The sequence below is a fragment of the Epinephelus moara genome, chromosome 6 (genome assembly GCF_006386435.1).
Source record: "Epinephelus moara isolate mb chromosome 6, YSFRI_EMoa_1.0, whole genome shotgun sequence".
Classification (NCBI taxonomy): domain Eukaryota; kingdom Metazoa; phylum Chordata; class Actinopteri; order Perciformes; family Serranidae; genus Epinephelus; species Epinephelus moara.
This window is the reverse complement of record NC_065511.1, coordinates 34,272,365-34,296,976: the sequence shown is the minus strand read 5'-3', so window position 1 is coordinate 34,296,976 and position 24,612 is coordinate 34,272,365. Positions and strand designations below refer to the sequence as shown.

Below are 24,612 nucleotides of genomic sequence, written 5' to 3'. Positions count from 1 at the left end.
GCAGATGGATTACATTCCACTCAAACTTTGTGGTGGTGTGTGTGAGATGAAGGCAGACGAAAAGAGGGATGGGAAGAGAAAGTTTGTGACTTGTGATGGAGGGAGAGAAAGAGGGGGAGAAAAAGTAGGGAGGAGAGGAGGAATGATGACTCACCCAGGAGGAGACAGACAGACACCTTAGGTGGCCAGGACCCCTCACATACTGAAGCATACCTGCACTGCAGTACAGCCTCCTCACACTCACTAACGCAGGAGCGTGTGGGCTGGCAGGAAGAGATTTATGGTATGGCTGTTCTTGTAATACAAACTCTTAATACACACACATATACACAGGATGGCAATATGAAGTCCCAGTAGACCAGAATGATGACTTGGCTTTAAAGTAGGCCAAGGACCAGATTGAAGGACACACACACACACACACACACACACATATACACGTACGCCCACACTGAGTCATATTCACTCTCATCTTCGTTCTCTGCGGATTTTATAAAAATAGCAGATTAATCCAGTGAAATGAGCAGTTCTGAGAATCCGTCAGTTGTCCATCCTAATATCCCTCTACCCCCTCATCCCTCTGTCTTCGCCCTTCCTCTCATTTTTATCCTGCTCCATGGCTGGCAGAGAGTCTCTGGATATGTATGTCTGACCTTTGGGTGGGTGTGGAAGGAGGAAGAATGATGAATTTATAACACAGTACAAAGAGATACAGAGCCAGGCGGACGATTTGTAAATGATTGACAACTTTCCAGAGCTCACTATTCAGGCGGGTTTGACTGCGAGATGATGCATTTCCACTCACAGCGGGAAGTGTTGGTGTAACTGGAAACATGCCTTGTGACACTGTGACTCCGATCGTGTGATGATATGAGAGAGATGGGTGTTATTATTGTGCGTGGACAGCCAGGAAGTATGTTTGAGGCCGTTGAGTGACAGCCAATGTTGGGTCTTCCTGTGGTTGCTCTGTGGTTCTGGTGCAGTGGGAACACTCTCGCTCTGTTTTCCAAGCCGTTTGACCGCAGTCCCAGATCCACGTACTGTAACTGGAATGTTATGGAGATAAATGAAAAGGAAGACAAAGGTCCTTAAGATTATTTCCTGACTTAGACTGTCAGTTTCAAGATCACACAAGCCTTTCAAATCTTTGCTCAACTACTAAGCATGCACGCTGCTCTATGAATGTGCTGCGAAACAATGTGTTTATTCTGTCTGTTTCTCTCTTGTTCAAGGAGCATGTTTGAGTGACAAGCGAAGGAGGAAGTGGGATCTCTGACGCTCCGCCCCCTCTGCTGGTGGAGCACCCTGCACATCTGACCAGAGACCCCTGTAGTCAGTTGAACAGGTATGAGCATATGATTGATGAAACGCAGCATTAGATCAGTTCAGCCAAACTTCACAATGCATTTTTTGCACGCACCAAGGACTAAGATACCAAAATAAATACATAAAGGGAAGACAATAAAGTGAAAAGACAACAGGTATTTTAGAGGTTTATTATTCAAGAGTCAAATATATTCTGTTGAGATACCGATGCCAGCAACACTTGCTGCTGCGGCTCCTTGCACCACCTCAATCTACTTCTTATGTGTTGAAGCTTTTGTTTCTCTATCACTGTCTCTGAATCCTATAGACTATGTGCATTAATATACCGGGGATTACTTTTTTGAGCAGAATCCTCACTGCTGTTCCTATCAGCTCCCTTTACGAGCAGCATATCTGTCAAATCTAAATGGTCAGTGGTGACACTAAGTGTTTCGTACCTATTTTGTTTGGCCATGTCATTGAGCCAGTTTGCTGTCTCTGTAAAGTGTCTGTCCCTTAGTCACTTACTCTACAACAGGGGTGGCACTTCAAAATGAAAGCTCTGTGCAGAAAATTTACTTTACTTCAAAAATAAAGTGTGTTTTTTACAAAGTTGACAAGTTCGCATGGGTCCATTCAGAATGGACCCACGACCTACCAGGTGGGAACCACTGATGAAAGAAGTTAATTAGTACACTAACTAGATTTACTATAAATTAACGTTAATTATATTGCAATTTATTACCTTTATTTAACTACAAATTATGTCCCCAGAAGAAAAGTTTGTCTTTGCAGTCTGTTCATTTCACTTCATTTTTATTGCAGCAAAATGTATTTAATGGATTGAAAAAGCAGTTGTTTTTATTATTCTAGAAGGCAACCAAAACGTTTATTTATATTTGCAGAATTAATAAGTCACAATATTGCCATGCAAAATATTGCGATACTTTGCTGTATTCATTTTTCCTCCACCCCTGCTGTCTGCCCATGCTGGCTCCCTCAAAAATACGTGAATGTAAATGCTCTTAAAATGTCGTTTCATCGGGACTTTCAGGATTCAGAAAGAGCAGTTATTTATAAAAATGACATTATTTGTGATTCCCAGATTCTGCATTGAGATTGAGGAACATTCAACTTGCTCATGCTGCTGTAAAAAGATTTGAACAGCCACAAAACACTGCACATTGCATTGAACAAATTCCTGTCTGGAGAATAAGAGCACAGCATAATGTCTTCCACATTTTTCACATTTTTATGTTCAGAAAATCCAGGTAGACTGTTGAAGTGGTTAGTAGGTAGGGAAGCCCTGCTGTGAGCCTTGTAAATCCTGTCTGCTTGGCATGAGTAGCGGTACGAGAAGCAGCGCTGTGAGCAGCTGACACACAGCAGAGGCCAGACTCACAAACCTGCCAGGTCAGACAGCTCAGACTGTAAGCACTGGTGATTTGATCAGGGTGTGTGAGTGTGTTAACACCAATTAACAGCACCGTCTGTGATGGCATGTTAATTGTCTAAGTTGAATTGTGCTTCTTTTTTTTTTTTCCTTCCACTGTGTCACCAAAGCCCCCACTCTGTATGATATGCATCGTGAAGAGAGTAATTACAGCACACTGGCGTCACACAGACCACGAGGCGTTGATGCTGTGGTTCGTGAGTCCTTATGTTTGTAGTAATTTATTTATTTTTATACATGTGCTGTGCGCCTGAGTGTGTGTCTGTGGTTTGCTGGTACTGTATAGCCAGGCAGCTGCACTCTCTCCAACTGTCAAGGGAACACCCGCTGTGACAATAATGTATATTGATTTTGGCCGAAAATACCCGAGTGATTGGAGATTGAAGTGTTTAATTCCACTTTGCGCCTGTGCCAAGCTTTGCATTGGTAATCTATTTCAGCTGGGACTTTTACGCTGCCATGGGCAGTTCTGTCTGCTTTACTCTTTGCCTTGTTTACACAGAGTTTTCAAACTTTGCTTTCTGACTCTCTCTCTCTCTCTCTCTCTCTCTCTCTCTCTCTCTCTCTCTCTCTCTCTCTCTCAGAGGCCAACCAGTACTTGTTTTTTAAGGCCATAATACCAGTATCCGTCGTTAAGTGTTACAAAATATGGTATTTCAACCAATACTCACCTTTTTTACATAAACACACATCATTTTTAATAAGGATTCCTTAAAGGAGCAGTAGGAGTGTGCTATATCATCTCATTCTCGGTAATACCGGTATAATTTTTGATATCATGTGAAAGATTCATATCGTAATACTCTCAATATTTCGACTTGTTGACATTGACGTCATACTGTTACCCACAGCAACAACAAGCATGGCTGTAAGCGAAATTATAACCGACTCCGTGGTGGTTACAGAAACAGGAGCAGCTTCAGTATTGTGGAATAAACTGTGGTGTCCTGAATTTGTAATGAACAGCCCCAGACTCTTTAAGCGAGTTACTGCGCGCTACCCTCCCTGCAGAGGGAACTCATTCAGCGGCTCCTCTGGCAGCAGCACATCGTCTCTTCCTCTCCTCTCTTGCCGTGCGCACATGGGAGTCGGTGTCGTCAAGTGATTAACGACACCATGTGCTGCTCACGGCTCAACAAAAACACTCCATATATGTGAATGTGTGATAGTTGTGGTATCAGCAGAGCATAAAGGTCCAGGTGGAAAAAACACAACTCAATCATTTAGGATTTTGCTAAAAGAAGGAAATCACCTGTTGATTTATATATATATATATATATATATATATATACATATATATAGATCCCAGGGGACATTTTTTTGTATTTGGGAGCTGTTTAAATGTGTAATTTGTGGTAGATTTTATTTTGTTGTGATATTAATATTGTATACAAAATCTGAATTAGGGATGCACTGATCCAATATCTGGATCGAATATCAGCTCCCATATCATCAAAATAGATGGATCGGGTGTTGGGAAATGCAACCTTTACCTGAGGCGATCCTTACCCTTTAAATCTATTGCGACGCAAGCTACGTCATTTGTCATGGAGCGAAGGAGAGAATCTGCTGTGTGGAGGTATTTCACACTACTTCAGCTGCCATTGCACAATTGTTTATTTTTGTTAAAAATGAATAGTTCATCATTGCATTAATCTGTTTCATCTTGTTTCATTTAGGAGATAACTGTATAGTCATCAATGCCTGATGCCTCTAGTCTTTTCTGTTCTACATGTAAAGGTATATAGCTTTTTAGGTCAACCATGGTATTGGATCGGTATCGGGTATCGGCTGATACTCCTTCAGTGTTCGTTGTTCAGGAGGTTTTTACTGGGAACCGAATTGTCTGTGGAGGTCTCTTTCACTCTACATATAACGGACCAGGTGACTGAAACTGGTAAAAACACTGAATAAAGCAGTTTCATGTTACAAATCAGTGTTTCTCATACACTGTTTCGCTCTTCACTGCTCATTGCTGCTAACTATGGTGGCTGAAGCAAAAATGCAAAAACGTGAATGACCCCATCTAGAGCCAGTGTTTGGGCTACTGTAGAAACTTTGACAAAACAATCATCTCTGTAAACCTCACTTACAATAAAGAGGAATATATTATTCAGGACCTCTGTTCAGTTACAGTACAGTTCAGTGCATCTGCACAGCGGTCGCCCCACACTGAACTCCTCTAACAGCCCACATGAGCCTTTGTTCATCATCTGTGATGTGAAAACATCATATTTTCCTCACAGTTACAGAAATAAAAAGTGCGCCTCAGTTTAAAAGATGCCAGCGCACTGAGGAGCGTCTTGCTCACACGGTAGCTGACAGGTTGACAGCTGCATTGTCAATCATACCGGACGGCAGTAGAGGAGGTTGTGCCAGCACTTAAAGTAGTCTAGCTGATTTCGTTAGCATTCAGCTTTGTTGCAGAGTTTCGTAGAGAAAAACTGAATCAAGCTGCACTGCGTTGCGTCACACGGCTTCAGTTTGTGTCACCTGTTTCTGTTTCCATTTCCTCTCTATTCCGTCAGTTTTGTAGTGTAGTCATTCTGAGAAAAAAACTGGGACTGTTTTTGTTTTGTTGAAGTTCCTCTGAGTCATCAGAAATTAGGGGGTAACCCAAATATTCAATGTCAGTAATGAGTCAAATGAAAAATATACCATGCAGAGTTTCCCCGACAAAAATGTCAAGTCCTGGTGATGACCCACACACTTCCTGGCCAATTTCGTTTTGTTATCACTTTAGGATTTGATTACAACCCGCACATTTGCCACATCCATGAATCATGTTTATCACCTCAGAAACATTGCTAAAATAAGATCTATTTGAACTTTTAGAGATACAGAAACTGTTGTACATGCTTTTATCTCTTTGCGTCTTGATTATTGCAACTGCCCTTATTCCCTCGATTGATCAGAATTCAGCCACAAGGCTTTTAACCAAAGCCAGTAAGTAAGTCGACCACATCACACCAGTTTTAGCGTCTTTACAGTGGCTCCCTATTCGCTGGGAATTTCAAGAGCTGCGACAAATTCTGTCCACTTACCATAAACCTTCAGTTAATAGCCCGGTATATTATTTGCTTAAAGCCTGTATTTGGGACAGGCCTTTAATTCCTTTCACACAAAACTGTTGCTCAGCAAAGATCGGAAAATACAATCAAATTATTTAAACCAGTATGAATATTACTTGTATAAAAATTAGGCTTCAGATGATGTTATCAATTATGAATCATTCATTTGGTCTAGCTACAACACAGCACCACTTTATCCTGTTAAAACTAGGGCTGGATAATATGAAGGTATCATATCGTTATCGAGATATGAGACTATATACCGTATTGTAAAGGCTGCATCACTGTAAAGTGATGTAAATTTATCAGTGTACCAGCCTTTTCTATTTGCTTTAACGCTTGCTTTAACCCACTTAGTTGTTATATCCACATTATTGATAATTATTGATCAAAAGTCTTCTCGTGTTGATAATAATATTAGTGTTACGACAATAGTCATCCCTACAAATTTGTTGCATCAGAGGAGTATTTGGTCAGACATATTGTTGTGTTTAATTTTGTATCCCAGTCCTAGCATAAATGAAATGCTTTTGAGGAGATTCAAAAATATCGAGATATATATCGTGTATTGAGATACAGGGTTTTCCCTGGGTTTTTTCGAGACCAAGGTGGCAAAGGCCTGTGGCGAGGGGCATCTTGGCAGCTGTACTTTTAGATACGGTCCCCCCCTCTATTAAATATGAAAGGAGGCCCCCACATGCTTGAGCTTTACACTGCTGACTTGTATAATCAGAACAGACATGTCCTGTGATTTTCAGCCTTCTATGATTATATTTAGCCTTTACAGCAGGCACATCCTGGCAGCTGAGAATATTACTGTCAGGTATTGTCCCCCCTCTATTAAATATGAAAGGAGGCTGAAAATCACAGGACATGTCTGTTGTGATGATACAAGTCAGCGGTCCTGAAATGTGTGTTTCTCTTTTATAATGCACATTCTACATCTCGGAGGCGACGTCTTTCCACGTATGGGCTTCCTTCGCCTTTCAAACGGGGCAGAGCTCCGTGGGAAACAGTAGGAGAGACACAGCCCGACGGGGAACCGGGATCTGATACAACACCGGAGGGAGAAGCAGGTCCGTGGAGCTGTGCACTGCACAAAAACAAGCGCGTCGCACCGAATGCGCGCCGCTACAACGTCGCTTTGGGTTGTGAGCGCGCATGACGCGTGTCTACATTGAAAGTAATGGGTTTGTGTGTGCAAAAGACACTACATCTGAACGCCCCCCATGCGCACACACAGGCTTTAACCAAGGCGGCGGCCAAGATCACCCAGGCGGCCCGCCTTTAGCTTAGATAGGCAGGGAAAACCCTGACATATCGCCTAGCCCGAGTTAAAACACTACTCACAATTTGGATTGAGGAAATATTAATAACCTACAGGGTAATCGAGGAAAGAACACATAATTTGAGGTAGCAAACAACCCAGTTTTATACATCCGAAAAACTTCTATAAATAAAATGAACTGTTTGGCAACCAGACCAGGCGTCTAATTGAGACAGGCGTTTATTAGTCAAAATGTGTAGCCACACCGGGCTAGTAAAAGGGGACTGGGCGTTTAATTGGGACGAGGCTTTTAATGGTAGTTTTACGGTGTTTTCCTTTTAGAAGTTAGCAGTCGATTGTGTGTGTGTTTGAGTGTCGTCATAAACACATCATAGATTTGGTCTTTATAGAAAATATGACCACTTTATCCACAGGCAGATGCACTGTGTACACTCTCTCTTTTCTGCCCCAGTCCTTGTCTCGCTGTCCTTCCTATATCGAACCGGTCTGTGTTCTGCAGTCAAGGTTATGACCTAGAAATGAAGTGACCCCAGCCTGTTTGCCAGGAGCGGCTGTATACCTCGGCTACTCCATAGAGAGCAGTGGAGACGGGGCTTCAGGCCGTCTTGTTCTGTCTCACTTCCCTAATATTAGCCTGTTCCTCGTTCTGCTCCAGTTGAGAGAGGCATTACGACTGTACTGAGATCGCCGCTCCCATCAGCGTTGTCTTGGAAACTGTTGAGCTTATCAAGCCCATATGACCCAAGGACATCTCACGCACTCGGATAGCAGCATCTCTGTGTTTTTTGTTTTGTCATTTAATATGCTTCAAACAGCAACATGCAGTTTCACACACTTGTTTATGAAAGACGAAGAAAGTGGTGTGATTAAAAGGCATCTGGTTTCATAAAGTACAAACTAGGCCGTACAGAGAGCAAGCAAATAAACTGTTTGCAGTTTATTATATGAATTAGCAGCACAAACTGTGTGTTGATTGGGATCACATAAATCCTCCCCTCTCATTGGCACTCCCTCATATAAATACTATCTCGCCTCCCTCTTCATTTTCTTTTACACATATAAACATGAAATCCCAGAAGGGAGGCTCCCCGCTCCCAGTCATAAATTGAGAAGCGAGTCAAGTCCTGGATCCTCTTGCTCCAGAGTTTTTCCAAGTGGTTGTGAGAAACTCTGGTTGTGCAATCTCTAAAGAGGGATTAAGCCTGTGGAGAAGAGGAGAGGAGGGGATATGAAGAGAGACACAGAGAAGGATGTGAAGGGGGAAATTGTGTTCTTGTAAGGAAGTAGTGATGGCAACCGCTCTTGAAAGGAGACGACATCACTAAGAGACGAACAGGGCAGTGGGGGTGGGGTGGGGGGGTGGCTGAGAGAGAAAGAGTGAGATGCCCAGGATGGAGGTATAAAAGAAAGATGGAGGGAACGTGATATGTTAATGGATTAAGGAGAGAGCGCGGAGATGGAGGGATGGAGATTTGTGTGTCTGTTTAATGTCATAGGGAGCCAGGCTGTTTAAAAGAGACTTCAAAGAGACTAGCGCCCAACATAAACTAAACTGACACACACTCACACACATGCAACACACACAGAGAAGCAGTGCCCGGGGCTGCAGTGAGCGCAGAGGAGACCTGAGGTGTCCTCTGCCATGCCTGATTAGAAATACAGTGAGTGGCTGAGAGATGGCGATGGGAAAGTGTGTCTGTGTTAACTCAATGTACATGCATATAAATCTCCTCTGCTGCTGCTCGGAGCGCTGCTGTCTACTTCTTTTACGTCCGCTGTGATCAAATAGCATTCACGGAAACCAGTTGACATCTCTGACAGCATTTTGACACGACTTTGTGAGCAAGAATATATGTGTGTATTTCTGTGGCAGAGTGCCTCCATGTCGGCGTCTGTCTCTGCCAGAGCGCGCTGTTATGTGTTTGGCATATGTGCCGAGCTCTGCCTGTGCGCCGGGAAAGGCGAAAAGGATCCAAGTTTCTGCTGTGATATCAGGTTGTGTTGTGTTACTGCGTGGAGGTCAAGCGAGGTTGGTAAAATCCAGCAGCGGTCAGAGAAACAGAGAGAGACTGCAGAGCAGGGACTAATTTTCGGGCTTCCCACTGGTCCTGGAATTTCAGGAATTTTGAGAGGAGTGATCCAAACAGTGAGGCAAGCAATTTGAAGAATTCTTTTAGGATATCCGAGAGGATCTGAAAAATTTTCCAGACAGAAAGAAGTATGCCAGACTCGGTTTTATAACTTATGCTAGGGTTGTGACGGTGTAGATTTTTTCTTTTTCTCATGGTGACAAGGCAACATATCCCCAAGATCTGGGTGTTAACTGCCAACATCTACCAACCCCCACCTCTATAATCTTTATTGAAGACTTTACCCTGCCCGCTGGCAATTTGTGTCCTACTCACAGTGTTATGCGAGTGTACATCATGAATGTTACTGTATAATTCTCTGGTTTATCAGTGAAGTATATGAACTACACTACAGACTGGATTCTCTACTCACAGTGACAAACAGCGCAGGTTGAATGCACATCAGCAGGTCTGCGTTTTATACGCCTGGTATATGAAATATCTATGTCATCATTGCATTTTTATAAACTGTGATAAACATCTTTTGTCCGCCTCTAGGCCTCTTCTCACCCCCTCTTCCTCTCCTTGCAGGTCTAATCATAGACCTGAAGTTACATTCAGTAATAAGTGTAAATAACATCAGAATGTTACACAAACACTGGTGTGGTTTTGCAGCTTGAGTGTAAGAGATTGTGATGTTTAATACAGCTGAAGTAATACACACTGTCTTTCGTTAAACACTAAGCTCCTGACTGGAGGAGCTCCAGTCTCCCCCGTCTTTGTTGTTTGTGTCAAGGCTGGGGATGGGTATCGAACACTGGTATTAATTGAGCCCTGGGGCTAAATTTTCAAAGACCAAAGTATTTATAAGATCCGATGTTATCAGTTCTTTTATTGGTACTTTTACACATTTTGGTTTAACTAGTCCATACCCATTGAGTGCACTGTTGCCCACGTGCAGTTTCACATGGTGTGTGTTTGGGATACAGGTCATAGGAAATTGCAGATTAAATAGTCAACTGAACCCATTAAGAAGAGCAATATATTCAGACAGAGTTTTTGTGAATTTGATAGTATGATTGCTTTAATGAAAGTACAGTAGTACCATTGCCAATAGTGGGATAGTTAGTTGGCTACAAGTGTACATTAGTAGTTAAGGTAGCACGTTGAAAGGCAGATAGCTAAAGTCATTGCCTTATAGAAGCTCAGTTTTAGTAAGTTTTCCAACTTTTGCCTAGAGGGAACTTTAGATATTGGTCCCTAGATTATGTTCACCGAGTTTCATGCAGATCGGTCAAACTTCCTAGGAAGAGATCGATTTTAAGTGTTTTTCAAAAAATTCAAAATGGCGGAAAATCTATATAACCGGAAGTTATGGGTTCTTGAGGCAAATTTGTTCCTCGTGAGGAGAGGCATCTCTGTGCAAAGTTTCATGTCTCTACGACATACGGAGCATGACATATGCCCAATCAAAGTTTGCAATTTTAATCAGTTGCTATAGAGCCCCCCTTTGGCCAAGTGATGTAATATTGCTTCATTTGCATCCTCCCGTGACCCTCTACCACTGTGCCAAATTTCACATAGATTGACCAAGTCAGTGAGGAGAAAAACGTGGAACAGACAGACACACACACACACACACAGAGTTTTCGTCATTATATAGTAAGATCTGTGCTGGGGCTGAACTTCTCCACACATACATTACCCACACCACAGAGTCAAGTCAGTGAACAGCAGAGAGGCCGTGATGGAAACAGTTAACAGTGAAGATATCTCGAAAATGACTCGAGTTGACGGCAGCTACACTCGTTACTGGAAGTGCAATTAAACCTTAGCAAGTAAAAAGCCACTTAACCCTCATGCACCGTGCATGTGTTCAGTAAGCATGAACATGTAAACAGCGCTATTTCATTTTGCTCTGTCCACAGTCTCTCATCCACTGCAGCTAACGTTATGTTTTAAACAAGGACTGCACACTAGTTCGGCTGATGGGGAACTGTTACAAATAGGCTAAAATGGCAGCTGTCTGTATGTAGACTAACTGTTTAGCTTAGTTTGACACCTACCTTAAAATTCTTTGATACTAAGACACACAGCCCCTCCTCTCTCTACCAGCGCTAATGTTACCTACATACTGATTGGAGGGAGCAGGACAGAGGACAGGAGGACAGGAGGAATGACTTACAGTGACTGATATAAACAAAACTTTTGCAGCTCTAGAAGCAACATTTAGTTATATTTAAAATATTCAACAATCCTGTTCTGAATTTATTCTTTTTAAATTAATATATTTTCTTAAAAGCAATTATTTAGAAATTAAAAAGAGCTGATAAGAGGACCAATAAAATACCGAATCAATAAGGAGTATCGATAAAAGTAGTGACATTGATAAAATCTGAACGATACCCATCCCTAGCCATGGCACAAATGTCCACTTGGACTCAACAATAAACTGATGAGATTATAATGTTCAAAGGTCAAGGTCACTGTGACCCCACGAAGTACGTCTGTTGGCCATAACTCAAGAATTAATCTGCAAATTGTGACGAAATTTGACACAAATGCCTAATAGGATAAAATGATGAAGTGATGACTCTTTAGGTCAAAGGTCAACTCCACTGTGACATCATTTTCTGGTCATTATTCAGCATCATAACTCAGGATCAGATACTGAATTAGTGACACTAATCTTCAGTATCCACCTTGAAACTGTGCTGATTGTACAGATCTTCTGTGTTGCCAGGTTGAGGTTGTGTGTTAAGCACACACTCTATAGCTTCTTTGCAGCAGCATCCATATTTGACGCAATGTAAAACCAAACTGTCTCAGAGTCTTATCGGGTATCGGTGTATCGGGGATGTGGTGGGAACCCTGCAGAACTGAAACGCTAGGTTCTTAACTATGGCTTGTGGAAAAACACAGAGGTTATATATAAAACAACATAGATGTATTAAACAGCCAGGGTGAAAGCTAAGATAAGATACAGTAGTACACCACAGAGCATGGCAATGTTTTATAGCACTGAGTGAGTCATCACACACGTGCTCTCTCTACACCTACTGCACTGAGAGTAACACCTGTGTGTATTAACCATAACTGCAGTCTGTAGTGTGAATATAGCACTAACACACACACACTCAGACACACACAGTGTCATATGCAGAATCATCATCTACTGTATATGACATTCTTGTGAAACTAAGAAGATATGACTGCAGCTAATCTTTAGACTTTTTATCTATTAATTTATTAAAGAACTATTTTATAAGGAAAAATCCTTTTGAGTATATAACATTTTTATATTTGTATTCATTTTCTTAATTTTCAGTTATTCTGTTGCTTTTTTTCTCAATTTAATCCATTAATTTTTCGGTTTATGAAATGATTAAACATTGTAAAAGCTGTTCACCACAATTTCTTAAAGCCCAAGATGAGGTCCAGAAATTTCTTGTTTTGTCTGACTAACAGTCCAAAACCCCAAAATAGTCAGTTTACGATCACGAGACAAAGACGAGCAGCAAATCCTCACAGTTTAGAATCTGGAACCATTTTCTATCAGTCAAACTGGTCAATCAAATTTATTACAAATCAAATTTATTACATTTATTTAATCACATTTATTTGTGTCTGCACCAGTGACTGTATATAAAGATGAACAATGCGTCTCCACTTCCCCCCACTGTTCAAAAATGAAGCCGGATACAGCTGCTGCCATCTTGCGCTAGCTAGAGTCCGTGCAGTAGCGATTAGAAAGTGAAGTCATGAGACACCCATCAGACCCAGTGGTGAGCAACACCATTGATTGCGAGCACACCGATTGACACACACAGCTATCAATCATCACGTCATACGAAATGGACCTACACTTGTATAGCTCCTTTCTAGGCAACCGGCCACTCAAAGCGCTTTTTACACTACAAGTCACATTCACCCATTCACACTCAAAGGTGGCCGAGGCTGCTATACAAGGTGCCACCTACTACTCAGTTTTTACCACACTCACACAGCGATGGAAGCATCATCGGGCGCAACTTGGGGTTCAGTATGTTGCGCAAGAATACTTCGACGTGCAGACTGGAGGAGCCAGGGATCGAATCGCTGATCATCCGATTGGTGGGTGACCTGCTCCACCTCTGAGCACAGCCACCCCATATTTTATAGTATCAGATAACTACTTGAACATTTGAACATACATCAGCGATAAGAACTACCTAAACTAACAGAAATCATCTTTGGGATAAACTTGACATGTACTTTTAGTTTTAAGTTTTGCCCACGTCCTCTCCGCTAACACGGAGCAGGTAGGGTTTATGACCTATACTGCAGCCAGCCACCAGGGGGCAGTCAAGATGTTTTGGCTTCACTTTTGGGGAGCTGTTGTGCCGTCCATCCACTGTGGTCAGTGCCAGCAAACACAAAAAGCTAATTTGGAAAGCTTCATATATCAAACAGTGTGTTACGAATCATGAGAACTTCAAATCATATTAAAAAGGTGTCATTTTTATATTACTATACTCATATTTTAGTGTGTCTCTGACTGAGAGGGAGCTCCAGAGGTGAGGCGTCAGGAAAGCTAGTATGCTGATAAAGGTAAAAAGCCTGCTGTCAAACGATCTGACAGGAGTGGTTCTTGGTGTAGATGCCAGGCCACAAAAAGACTTGGGTCAGATTTTAAATTTGATTCAATCTGCAGCTGACTGAGTGCCAGTTTGAGCTGATGCACTTTCATTAACCTCATCAAAATCCCTTGTTGCTGAAGTTACTTGATTTCATAATTGTCTTCTCTGCGACCGAGCGATCAGGGCGTTGCATTTATCTACTGGTGGTTTGTCTGCACTAGTTTCTCTTTGTCAACCTGAGAGATAAGATCTTGCAAGGTTACAAAACTCCTGTGAATTGCATGACAAGCTCGACAAGAGCTATGAAGTCTCGGGGTCAGTTCGGCATCTGAGAGCAGTAATTTGGTTTTTAATCAAATTGCAGCAGTTGATGTGAACTTGTCACATAGTAGTGCTCCTTGTTATGGACTATTCAATGCAGCCTTCACATCTTACTGCAAGTAGTTATTACAGTTAGCGTGATTAGTGGCTGGGCCCCATTTAGAAATATATTTTTCTAACTCACCTGGTTATATATCTACATAAATACATGTATAGAATACATAGCTGTATCCTGCCAGAATTAGTCAAAGCACTACTTTAGCAGGACATTGAAAGTATTTGGCTCCATGTGCATAAAAAGTTTGAGAAACTACAAACTCATAGAGAAGGGACAAATCTTTACACTTTTGTTTTCTGCTGTGGACGGCACTTTGTGCCACCAGAATCCTATCAGGTGGAATTTAGAAATGCTACTCTGCAGTTCTCCATCCTCCGCGGCTGCTAAGCAAAGCTAAACTAAGCTAAGCTAAGCTAGCTATGCACAAACACTTTTTTTCCCCCCTCCTCCCAGGGGCACGAGAGAAATCACCGTGGCCAAATTAATTTTCTCCCTTGTGCTTGTGCTGCTGCAACCTGAGGGATCACTGAGGCAGAGAATCAGCCAAAGAGAGGAGAGATGGTGCTGGAGGAGGGAAGGAAAGGGGAGCAGAGGAATTTTAATGTGGCTGTGTCTGTCTCTCGCTGCCTGCCAAAGAAAAGCAATTACTATCACAGCTCCTCTCTCTCTCTGCTGTGTGTGTGTGTGTGTGTGTGTGTGTGTTTGTGCTCACCTGTGAGTGTGTGTATGTGCCCGACTACACTTTAGCGCTCAGGGATTTGGTATGTTACATGTATAAAGGGTAGATTGGCTTGTACACTACAGGGTATTTGTGAACTCTGACACAGAAGACGTGTGTTTCTGCCTTGTTACTTTGCTCGAAACTTGAAAGCAGCCAAAGCTTTGCTCAGATACCGTGAAACATCGTCTCCAAAACACAAATGTCACTGTTTGTTGTGCTTCTAATGATGCCTGAGACTAACCAAAGTGATGAACTTTTACATACTACCCACATAGATTTGCTGTTTTTCTTCTGGAGTGATGTAAGACAGAAATCCAGCAGTGCACAGTGGCTCTCTCTGAGTGTGAAGGTGACCATTTGGAGAAGCGCTGATAAACAGCCGACAGATAAGAGCCGAAAGTCGGACGGACAGACAGGCAGGCGGAAGGACAAATGGAGGCACTGGGAAGATACTTAGGAGTAGAGCTGCGGGAGGGGTGGAGGTTGAAGGGAGATATGAGGAGAAATAAAGCGTCACCGCCTCTGCAGAGCTTTGGAAAAGCTTGTGATTGTGTGTGTAGCTCAGGACTCACCATCACTCCTCGCCTCAGCCAGAGATTTAACATTTCTCCTCCTGTCTCTCGTTACTTTACTAGGATGCGGAGGTTCGCCTACTGTAAGGTGGTTTTGGCCACCTCCCTGGTGTGGGTGATGCTGGACATGTTCATTCTGCTCTACTTCAGCGAGTGCAACAAGTGTGATGAGAAGAAGGAGAGAGGACTGCCCGGGAGAGAAGGTGAGTGTATAGTGCCTCACACTTACATGCAATCACAGAGACACACTCTCACATCCTCCAGCATCCATTCATGTGTGTGTGTATCTGCTGCAGATTCCCTGGCCAGGCCGCGGGACGGGCCCGGTGAAGGCGGGAAGCCTGTGGTTATCCCCAAGGAGAACCAGGAGAAGATGAAGGAGATGTTTAAGATCAACCAGTTCAACCTCATGGCCTCTGAGATGATTGCTCTCAATCGAACACTGCCTGACGTCCGCCTGGAAGGGTGAGCAGCCTCCCTGCAGCTAATCAGTTGTCCTGTCACTTACTCTCACTCCACTCATTAAGTTCCCCTCAGAACGGCTCTAACTGGCATCCACTGTTGGGATAGTCCACACTGGTGATCAGTTATAATCCACAAGCCAGATGTCGGGCCTTGAACAATCTGTCACACAGTGAATCACTGTTGTTCTGCAGAGGTTAGTTATGATTTATGACAGAGTGAGGCAGATGTATGGATGCATGAGTCAGCGTAGAGAGAACAACAGTTATGATTGTGCTGTTTACATCAAAGCTCCCTGCACTCTCTCCGTTTGTGAGTCCACAAATGAGACAAGAATTAGCTCGCCATCCCCGTCTCTCACCGTTACTTTAGTCAGGTCAAGTCAATTTTGTTTATATAGCACATTTCATACGACAAGCATAAACGCAGTGCTTCTAAGATACATCATACATGACAAATATAAAGTTTTACATATATAAAAACAAACGGGACATGATAAAATAAACAAAATAAGAGGTACTATTATTATCATTTTTCTTAAAAAGGGGGAGTCAATAACAATAATAACACTAACTCCTAAAACAAATAAAAATATACTTATAAACCGAACTATAAGCTTGCGAAAAAATATATGTTTTTAGTTTGCTTTTTTTAAATAATGTTTTTATTGAAGGATAATTGTAAATCATACAAAATTACAATTGAAACAACATTTTTCCTTCCATTTTGTCTTTTCTGAACAAACATCCCTCCCATCCCCTCCCGCCTCCTACCTTAAAAGTCCATGGAGGTACAGGTTCAACACACAATGGCACTGATTCCACGTAAAAAATGACGTACAGTAGAAACAAAAGGAGGATAAGCAAATAAAAAAGGAAAGGAGAAAAGAGTCGAAGGTCTCTCAAACAACAGTGCATGAGAGTAAATAGCCGTAATGTACAACTGCATAATATTTCTCTCCTAATCAGGAGGAAGTGTTCTGAGGTTAGTAATTGTTAGGCATTGTCATTTGGGTCTTCAGAGCCTCTAAGAGTGAATTTTAGCTCCTCAAGTTTAAGATAAAATATCAGGTCTTTAAGCCGGACAGAGGATGATGGGCAGTTAGGGGACTTCCATTCTGGCAAAATTCTGCAATGAGCTAATAGAGATGCATACGCCACTGTATAGTTTGCTTTTAAAAGAGAACACTGTTGTAGCAGACCGTAGTTCATACTGTAGACTGCTGGAGAGCAGGTAGAACTCAGGAGACCTAACTCCAGTCAGTGGCTGTAGCAGCTTTAATTCGGCCAGCGCAATCCCCCCAGCGTCAGGTGTCACAGCAGGCTGGTGGCCACTGGCAGCGCTCTGCTGTCTTAAGTATTGGCAGCAACAGAAAGTTTGCTGTTTGAGAGTGTCCAGTCCCCTCAGGCTGGGGTTTACACTGGCTGAGTTCGAGTCGCTGCAGCTGCAGACTGGGGGTCTGTCTCCAGAGCTGCTGCCCACTCTTCTTCCCGGCGAGGTGGTCTGTAGAGGCGGTGAGTGAGGTGGGGGACACACTGTGATTCACGGCTCTAGCTTATTTTAGCTACATGAGCGTAGAGTTGAAGCTGCAGTCGTGAGCCTTTACCTCCAGTTAGCAGAAGGCTAAACTATTAGCAACATCTTATTGTCAGATTCTCTCCTAGACTCTATTTTTAATTAGTCCATCTTCCTTTTTCTGGGTCACTTTGCAGTGTAGGCAGTTGTTGCCAATGCAGGAACAGCAACGTTCTCAGCAGGATTCTCCGCTGTTGCATCAGGATTTCACTGACAGGATGTGCACAGGCATTTTTTAAACCTCTATTTTAGGATTTTCAGCATAAAACAAACGCTCAGTACACCATTGTAACATCTCAACCACAAATATCTTTACAGGTAGAAAAACCAAAAACAAGTCCTAGGACTTCAACACTACTATTAAATAAAATACATACACTCTATACTGCTACACAGTTAGACCGTCACAACTCACTACCCTTGAGATACTCAAGTACAGGGCTCCAAATTCGGACAAGTATCGTATTCTTATTAGAAAACCTTAACCTTTCTAAGTACAATACATTCATCAGCTCTCTTTTCCGCGTATGCAGTCTGTCTTCCGCATAAGTAGAATAAGTTTCCTTGCCAGGACCAAACCAAATGAAATGGCCTGAGTTTTATACTTGCTGCCAAAGGTAACACACTTGTAGCACCTAGGACAGCAACTAGTGGGCCAGGTTCCCTTCTCAAAGGCGTTTAAGAAACATTCAAATATGTTCTTCCAATAAGATAACAATTTCCAGCATGTCCAAAGAGAATGAGTTACTGTCCCGTCTGCCTCTTTACACCTACTACAGAGGAGGGAAACATCAGGGAAAATCTTATGCAATCTGTCTTTGGAGTAGTTTAGCTGATGCACTGTTTTAAATTGTGTCAGACTGTGTCTAGAGTTAATTGATAGTTTAGATTTGCGACAGCCTGAAAACAGAGCCAAGAGAAGGTGCAAAAGTCCAGTTCTCTCTCAGACCACTTGAATTACAGTTTACTCAAAGTTTATTATGGTGTTTTGGCCCAATGAAGCCAAAATTAAACTGCCTACTTCAGCTTTAATCTGTAAACGTTTTACTGAAGGACATAATGTGTAGAAATGTAGAAATAGAATTGCGAAGCATTGTAACCGAAACATAACAGTATGCTTCAGGAAGTGATTAAACCAGTAATACTATGAATTAGACAGGGTGTGGTGGCCACGGGCACTTGAACCTCCTGGAAAACAATCAGAGTGTCCCAGTAGCATAACTGATTGTTCACAGTACTAAAAACAGTCTTTGTTTCCTGCCCTGCAGTTAGTATACAGACTCAATCATTGATGTATCTTAATGCTCTGTACGAACAGAAAATCATACTATACATGTATGAAATAACACTGCTGATTACACCTAACACACTGACGGCCAAATGGTTTGTTTGTGGTCTGAATGCAAATGGGACAAAGGCTAAACTGGTGTTAAACCATCTACTGATTGTGACTGTACAGGAAGCATCCTCATAAATAGCTATCAGTGTGTGAGTGCCGGGATTTTCCCTGATCAAGGTAGTCAAATGCAGTTAAAACCGTGGTGTGTTGTGCATGTGCTCCTCTGTGTGCTGCAGTACAGCTCGTTACTTCCATTAAAAAGTGAGTGTCATTAGCAATTCCACAGCGATCCCCCTTTCGTTAATATTCCTGTACCAGATGCCTCTTTTTTTTTTGTCCCGTCTCTACCGGTTTGTTGATAACATGCTGCAGACTTGCAGTCTATTAACACTGAGAGGGCTCATCATCAGTTATCTCTTTGTCACACCAGAGGACATAAATGAAGACATAAGAAGCATTAAAGTTCAGCTGTCAGTCAGTGGATTTTAATTTCCCAACGTGGCTTCGTGTTACAGTGATGACACAGGATGACAGGGGCCAAAACTGTCACATAAATGAGTTTCTTGTCAGTCTGTATGACTTGCTTAAGGCTCTTGGCTCCTTTTTAAAAAGCCAGTGTGAACTCAAAGCAGACCAGAACTTAAATGCTACAATGTATAATTTCTTACCCATGGTCCAGACTATATGAACCAAACTATAGGTGTGAAAGTACCCTCAGTACGCACTATGACAGTTTTTAGTATCTGCTTTTCTGCCTTTCTTGACTAATAGCCCATTGGTTCACCATAGGAGGGTGGGCACGTGTCAAATATATATTCAATATATTTGATTATCATTTTTTGTGCGATTTAGCAGAGGACCACATCGTCACATCGAGATATTCCTCATGGATTTTTATGATTTATTAATTTTGTAAATGCAGGACTCTCCCTCTGACAGACCAACTCAGACACCCTAAACTGATCAACAACGGCCACCAGATTAACAACATTTCTCACCCCTTTTCCACTTCCTGTTCAGGGCAGGAATATTGCACTGCTATGCTGCCTTGCCGTTCTGTATATTAGGTACGATCACGGAATGGGGACAGCATGGTCTCGCCTTTAAGCTGCCGCAGGAGGCGGCGTCTGTATAAACAGGACAGCTGGCAGGGATCATGGGCAGGATGGGGTGTGACGTTTTGATGATGTGTTATGTGTGCGACCACAGGAGATTTAAAAAGCAGCTAGTAGCATTTAGTGGCTAGCTCAAAGAAGAAGAACGGCTGAAAATGTCCGCAAATTGGGAAAACAATAGCCCTTTTTAAATAGGAATTGTGCAAATTTGCAGGAAAGCCCAATCAGTCTTCGTTCAGCATTGGCAGTATAAAAACAAAATCGGGGAGTGCAGCAAAATGCCGCCTGCTTCTTTTGTTCATACAGAATGTGCCTTTTTCGGGGCAATTTGGGCCGTGAGCAAGTATCAAAACGTGTTGCTCAGCGTTGGACGTAAACAGTGACGTGGGAGGGAAGCCGCGTCTGGTCAGTCCTTCGGCAATTCTCTAATATGTCGGCCCGTCCTTCACCGTCCCCGTCACTTGACGGTTAATGGCCTCTTCGTTTGTGAAGGAGAGCGCGCAATTCCTTGTCTCCCCAGTTGCTCATCTTTACAGTGTCTTTCAGGTTTGTGTTTCCCTCTTGCTACTAGCTGCTCATTCCTGCAATCAGCTGTTTCCTGTTAGTCCACCACCAGTGGGTTGCACGTGCGGCATCATCAACAGCTCCTCCCACAAGTCATCAACAGCCCCTCCCGTGGCGGAACAGCACCTTGTTCTTTTTAAACCAAAAAGGATCTGCCAATATGTTTACCCCTACGCAGCGGAAAATTGGGCACCTCAGATCAACTCGCCAATCCGGCTCTGTGTGTCTAAACGCTCGCAGCTTGCCTGCAAAACGGCCCAACATTCGCCGAAAATCTAGCAGTGTAAAAGAGGCTAATGAGATACAGGAGCTCCTTACCCTCCAAGCAGAGGACGAGATCAGCCGCCATATACCAGGGACAGTTAATGGTTGTTATGGCCATGTTATGCCATTGTTGTTGTTAAGAAAGTGCTGCTGACGAGTATGTTTTGTGTCACACTAGAGGCCGACGCTGTTGAGTTAAAAGTCACGCCCATCAGGCCTCTTTTGATTTCACGATGCCAGGATGCAGTCTGTAATTACATGCTGGAGTGGAATGATGCCACGGTCGTTTGGTTCTGTGTAAAAATACAAAGGAGGCATAAAGAAAGAGCTTTGTAGCAGCCTAATAATGTAATCTCTGTTATAAAGGGATCTTGAGTTCAAGGGCCCAGGAACAGCACCAGGCTTTAGAGCCAATTTGACATAGTGGCCAAACCGTGAAATTACATCTTCCGTGTTCGTCACTTGATGCCATCGGGCCCAAAAAGACTTTTTCCCATGGACTTACATTGTGAAAGAGTTGCCTGTAAATCAATGGATTATGTTTTTGAGCATTACAACACCTGCGAAATGACTGGTTCCACTACCAGAATTGGATTCATTAATAACATTTTGACACTCTACAAGAGCAACACGATTAAATCATTTTATCCCCACTGAAGTTAGAAGAGGGCTGAACTGGAACAAGCTGCGCGGCCAGGGAAAGTCTTTACTGCACCTATCAGTGCGGAAGATCCAGGTAATTTTACACCCAGGAAGCTGAACTTTTTTGGCTTCATGCATAACTGAACACCTTTCATAGGAATGAACAGGCCATCACTCTTTATACTTCTATAATTGAGTTCAGATCAGTACAAAATGGAGGAAGATCCCGGAGCGGGTCGGTTATCTGAAGGAGATTTAGGCTGAATCCAAATGTCCACCCTCTGGACTTGTGGACTGAGCCCTCATGGACTTCAGTCATACGTACTGTGAAGAGTTCATGGTCATCATGTAAAGTAAAGAGACTGCAAGCTGCTCATAGACAGCCCTCGAGACTGTTTTTACTCGTTGCCATGGAAACGTTCAAGCGACGATTACAATCATTGTAACTACTGTCATATTCTGTCTGCTCATCTGTCCCTGCAGATAATAAGATATAAATCATGTAAAGGGTTGTTTTGTGAGTGAACAAAATACATTTCTGTACAACATACAGACTGCAGACATTCACATACAGAGATGTTTGTGAATACGGCCCGAGCCTACAGGCCTATTAGTTATATCAGAAGATCTTTAGTTGTTTTTTGGCCACTTTTCTAGCCTTTATATTTGGCATTACACTGCACAATCTGTAGGGTAGGCTGCAATAAAACACTGCATTTTGATTCCCCTTTACAGCCTGTATTTCCACATATTTGTGTATCAGGATGTTGAATATTATTTCTGACCTACAAGATTCAAGTACTGTTTTAATAGGCTACAGTAACTGTTTACATACACATAAGTTTTGATTTTTTTAGTCAGCTATTGAAAAAAACAAACTACCATGTCACATCCGTATTGCATGAAGTGTGGGCAATTAAATCAGTGAAGTCTGCTGAAGTCTGCGCACCCAAGCGGACTCTCTGGACTCTCTGGAAGTCTGCAGAAAGTCTGCTTAAGGCCCCTTGTGGACTGGAGGAATTGTGGATTTGGACAGTCCTCAGCACTCCTGGACTTGCTGTGAGCGCGCCCGCAACGTCCGCGAGTCTGCAAGTGCAGTCCGGACATGTGGTTTCAGCCTTAGTTTCAGAGGGGCAGATGTGAAACAGACAACTACCCTCTGCAACGTATGCCCCAAAACGATTGCTGCGTAAGGTGGCGGCACCCCGAATCTGCTCCATCACTTACGTCATCACCTCTCTCTCTGAACTGCCTTTCCTTTCTCTCTTTCGTCAATTTAAGCAGCAATGCCCAAACCAAAAAAAAAACTTAGAAATAAGTAAATGGATGAAAGCAACCTTCCAGAAAACGTGATGGAAAATTTCACATTCATTCAATAAGTTAGTTTGTCAATCATGAATAAAAACTCCCCCCTGCAAACTGCATTTCAGAGCAAATGTAATTTCAGTCGTGTGAATAATTAGACTTAATGATAAAGAATACATTTATAAAAACTAGTCTGATTCCACAATGGCAGAACACCACGTCAGCGTTTCTTCGACAAACATCCTGTTTTCAATATCAATTCAAAATGATAGCAGACCAACTCAAAGCGATACTCAGTATCAGGGCATTCTGATGTGAGGGAAACCACTCTTAAATGTCATCTGAGTTGTTTCCTCCAAACTCAGATTAGTTTACTGTTTTATCACACTGATATGATCGTATGCATCAAAAGGCTAAAACAAACCAACAGCCTGATATAGAGAAAGTAAGATATGTATCATATGTTGCAGTGTAGCTTGAAGGTCATATCACCTGACCCTAAAGACTGATCCCTCGCTGTCCTGTTTCAAAAGGAAATACATCACATTAAGGAGGTAATGATAACGTGTCACGCTGCCTCTTTTTTATAATGCTTCAGTAATGCTACGTTATATGAGCAACTCACAAGTCCCTCTCCTCTATAATTAGGAGTTTAGTGTTACCTAAGTGTCTGTCAGTGCCAGTGGGTGAAGCAGGTTGTTCAGTCGTCAGACAGGCAGAGGGAGGCAGTCAGGTGTGCATCCGAACAGCAGCTTGGAAGATATGTCAAGGTTAGTTCAAGCAGGTGGAAACCAGCTCGCCTCCCATCCCCCCTCTCTGCCCCTTTATGCGCCTCAGCAGAGGAACATGCATGGGTCGGTAATGAAGGCTTTCGGAGCGAAAGACAGAAAGACTGACTGACAGACACAAGACTGACAGGCAGGGGCACATGCACACTAGACAGGCGGGAAAGAAAGAGGACATTGATCCGTGAAATGGGTTTTAGTCTTTGAGCGAGAGTTGATTACTAGGTGTGTTTTCACTCAGCCTTCTCTCCGTCTATCTGCTTTTCCAATTAGGAGATAAGACCGAGTCAATATCGAGCAAGGCAATGTGTCCGTGTGTGTAAGCACCCGTACGTTTGTGTTTATTTGTGTGTGTGTGTGTGTGTGTGTATCGGCAGGTTCAGGGGAAACGGTGTGAATGAATTCAAGCAGGTTGCTATTAGCTGAAACTTTGAAGTGGAAACTCAGTGATGGTTTATTTTCATTATTATCAGCAGTGCAGTCATTTAGTGCAAAAAAAACTTACCAGGAGGGGACAGGACATTACAGTCGAGCCTGTTTGAGTGTGTGTGCATGTGGTTGGGTGGATCTACAGTATATGAAAACACTTTCCATGACCACATCTTTAGACAACTTGGCATTTTCTCCCTTTTTAAATCCTGACTGCAACATTTTATGAGTTCATATAGAGATATATGTTCATGTGTATGTTGTAAGAGTGATTTAATCCGAACCAGTCTGCCCGCCCTTTCTGACTATCCCCACAGCCCACTGGCTGGAGAAACAGCCTGAAACTCATTACCCTGCTTTGCTGTTGCCAAATGTTGCTGTGGTAACTGCCTGGATACACAAGACTCACAGCTACTCCTCAGTTTTTAAAATCCACATCACGAGACACGATGCCATCGTGTGTCAACACATGCTGTTTTGGTTGACACACAGAGGTCTTTTTCCCCCCCATCAGCTGCACAGCGAGTATCGTGTCTGAAAAGTGGAAAGTCTTGGTTGTTCTGTTTGTGTTTGTGAGCGCAGAGAGAAGAAATAATGAACTGACGTGTATAAAAGTTGAAAGAAGGGTGTGTGTTTTTACAGTGAATCATCTCGT

General features: G+C 42.7%; 1 protein-coding gene across 1 annotated transcript in view; it reads left to right on the top strand.

Annotated features, from left to right (window-relative positions):
- galnt1 (UDP-N-acetyl-alpha-D-galactosamine:polypeptide N-acetylgalactosaminyltransferase 1) overlaps positions 1 to 24,612 on the top strand; it is a 76,912-nt gene that overhangs the window by 24,565 nt on the left and 27,735 nt on the right. The window contains exons 2-4 of the mRNA XM_050046146.1: positions 1,233 to 1,345; positions 15,541 to 15,680; positions 15,774 to 15,942. Coding sequence (XP_049902103.1) covers positions 15,542 to 15,680; positions 15,774 to 15,942 — 308 coding nt within the window. The 5' untranslated portion in view covers positions 1,233 to 1,345; position 15,541. The remainder of the gene's footprint in view (positions 1 to 1,232; positions 1,346 to 15,540; positions 15,681 to 15,773; positions 15,943 to 24,612) is intronic.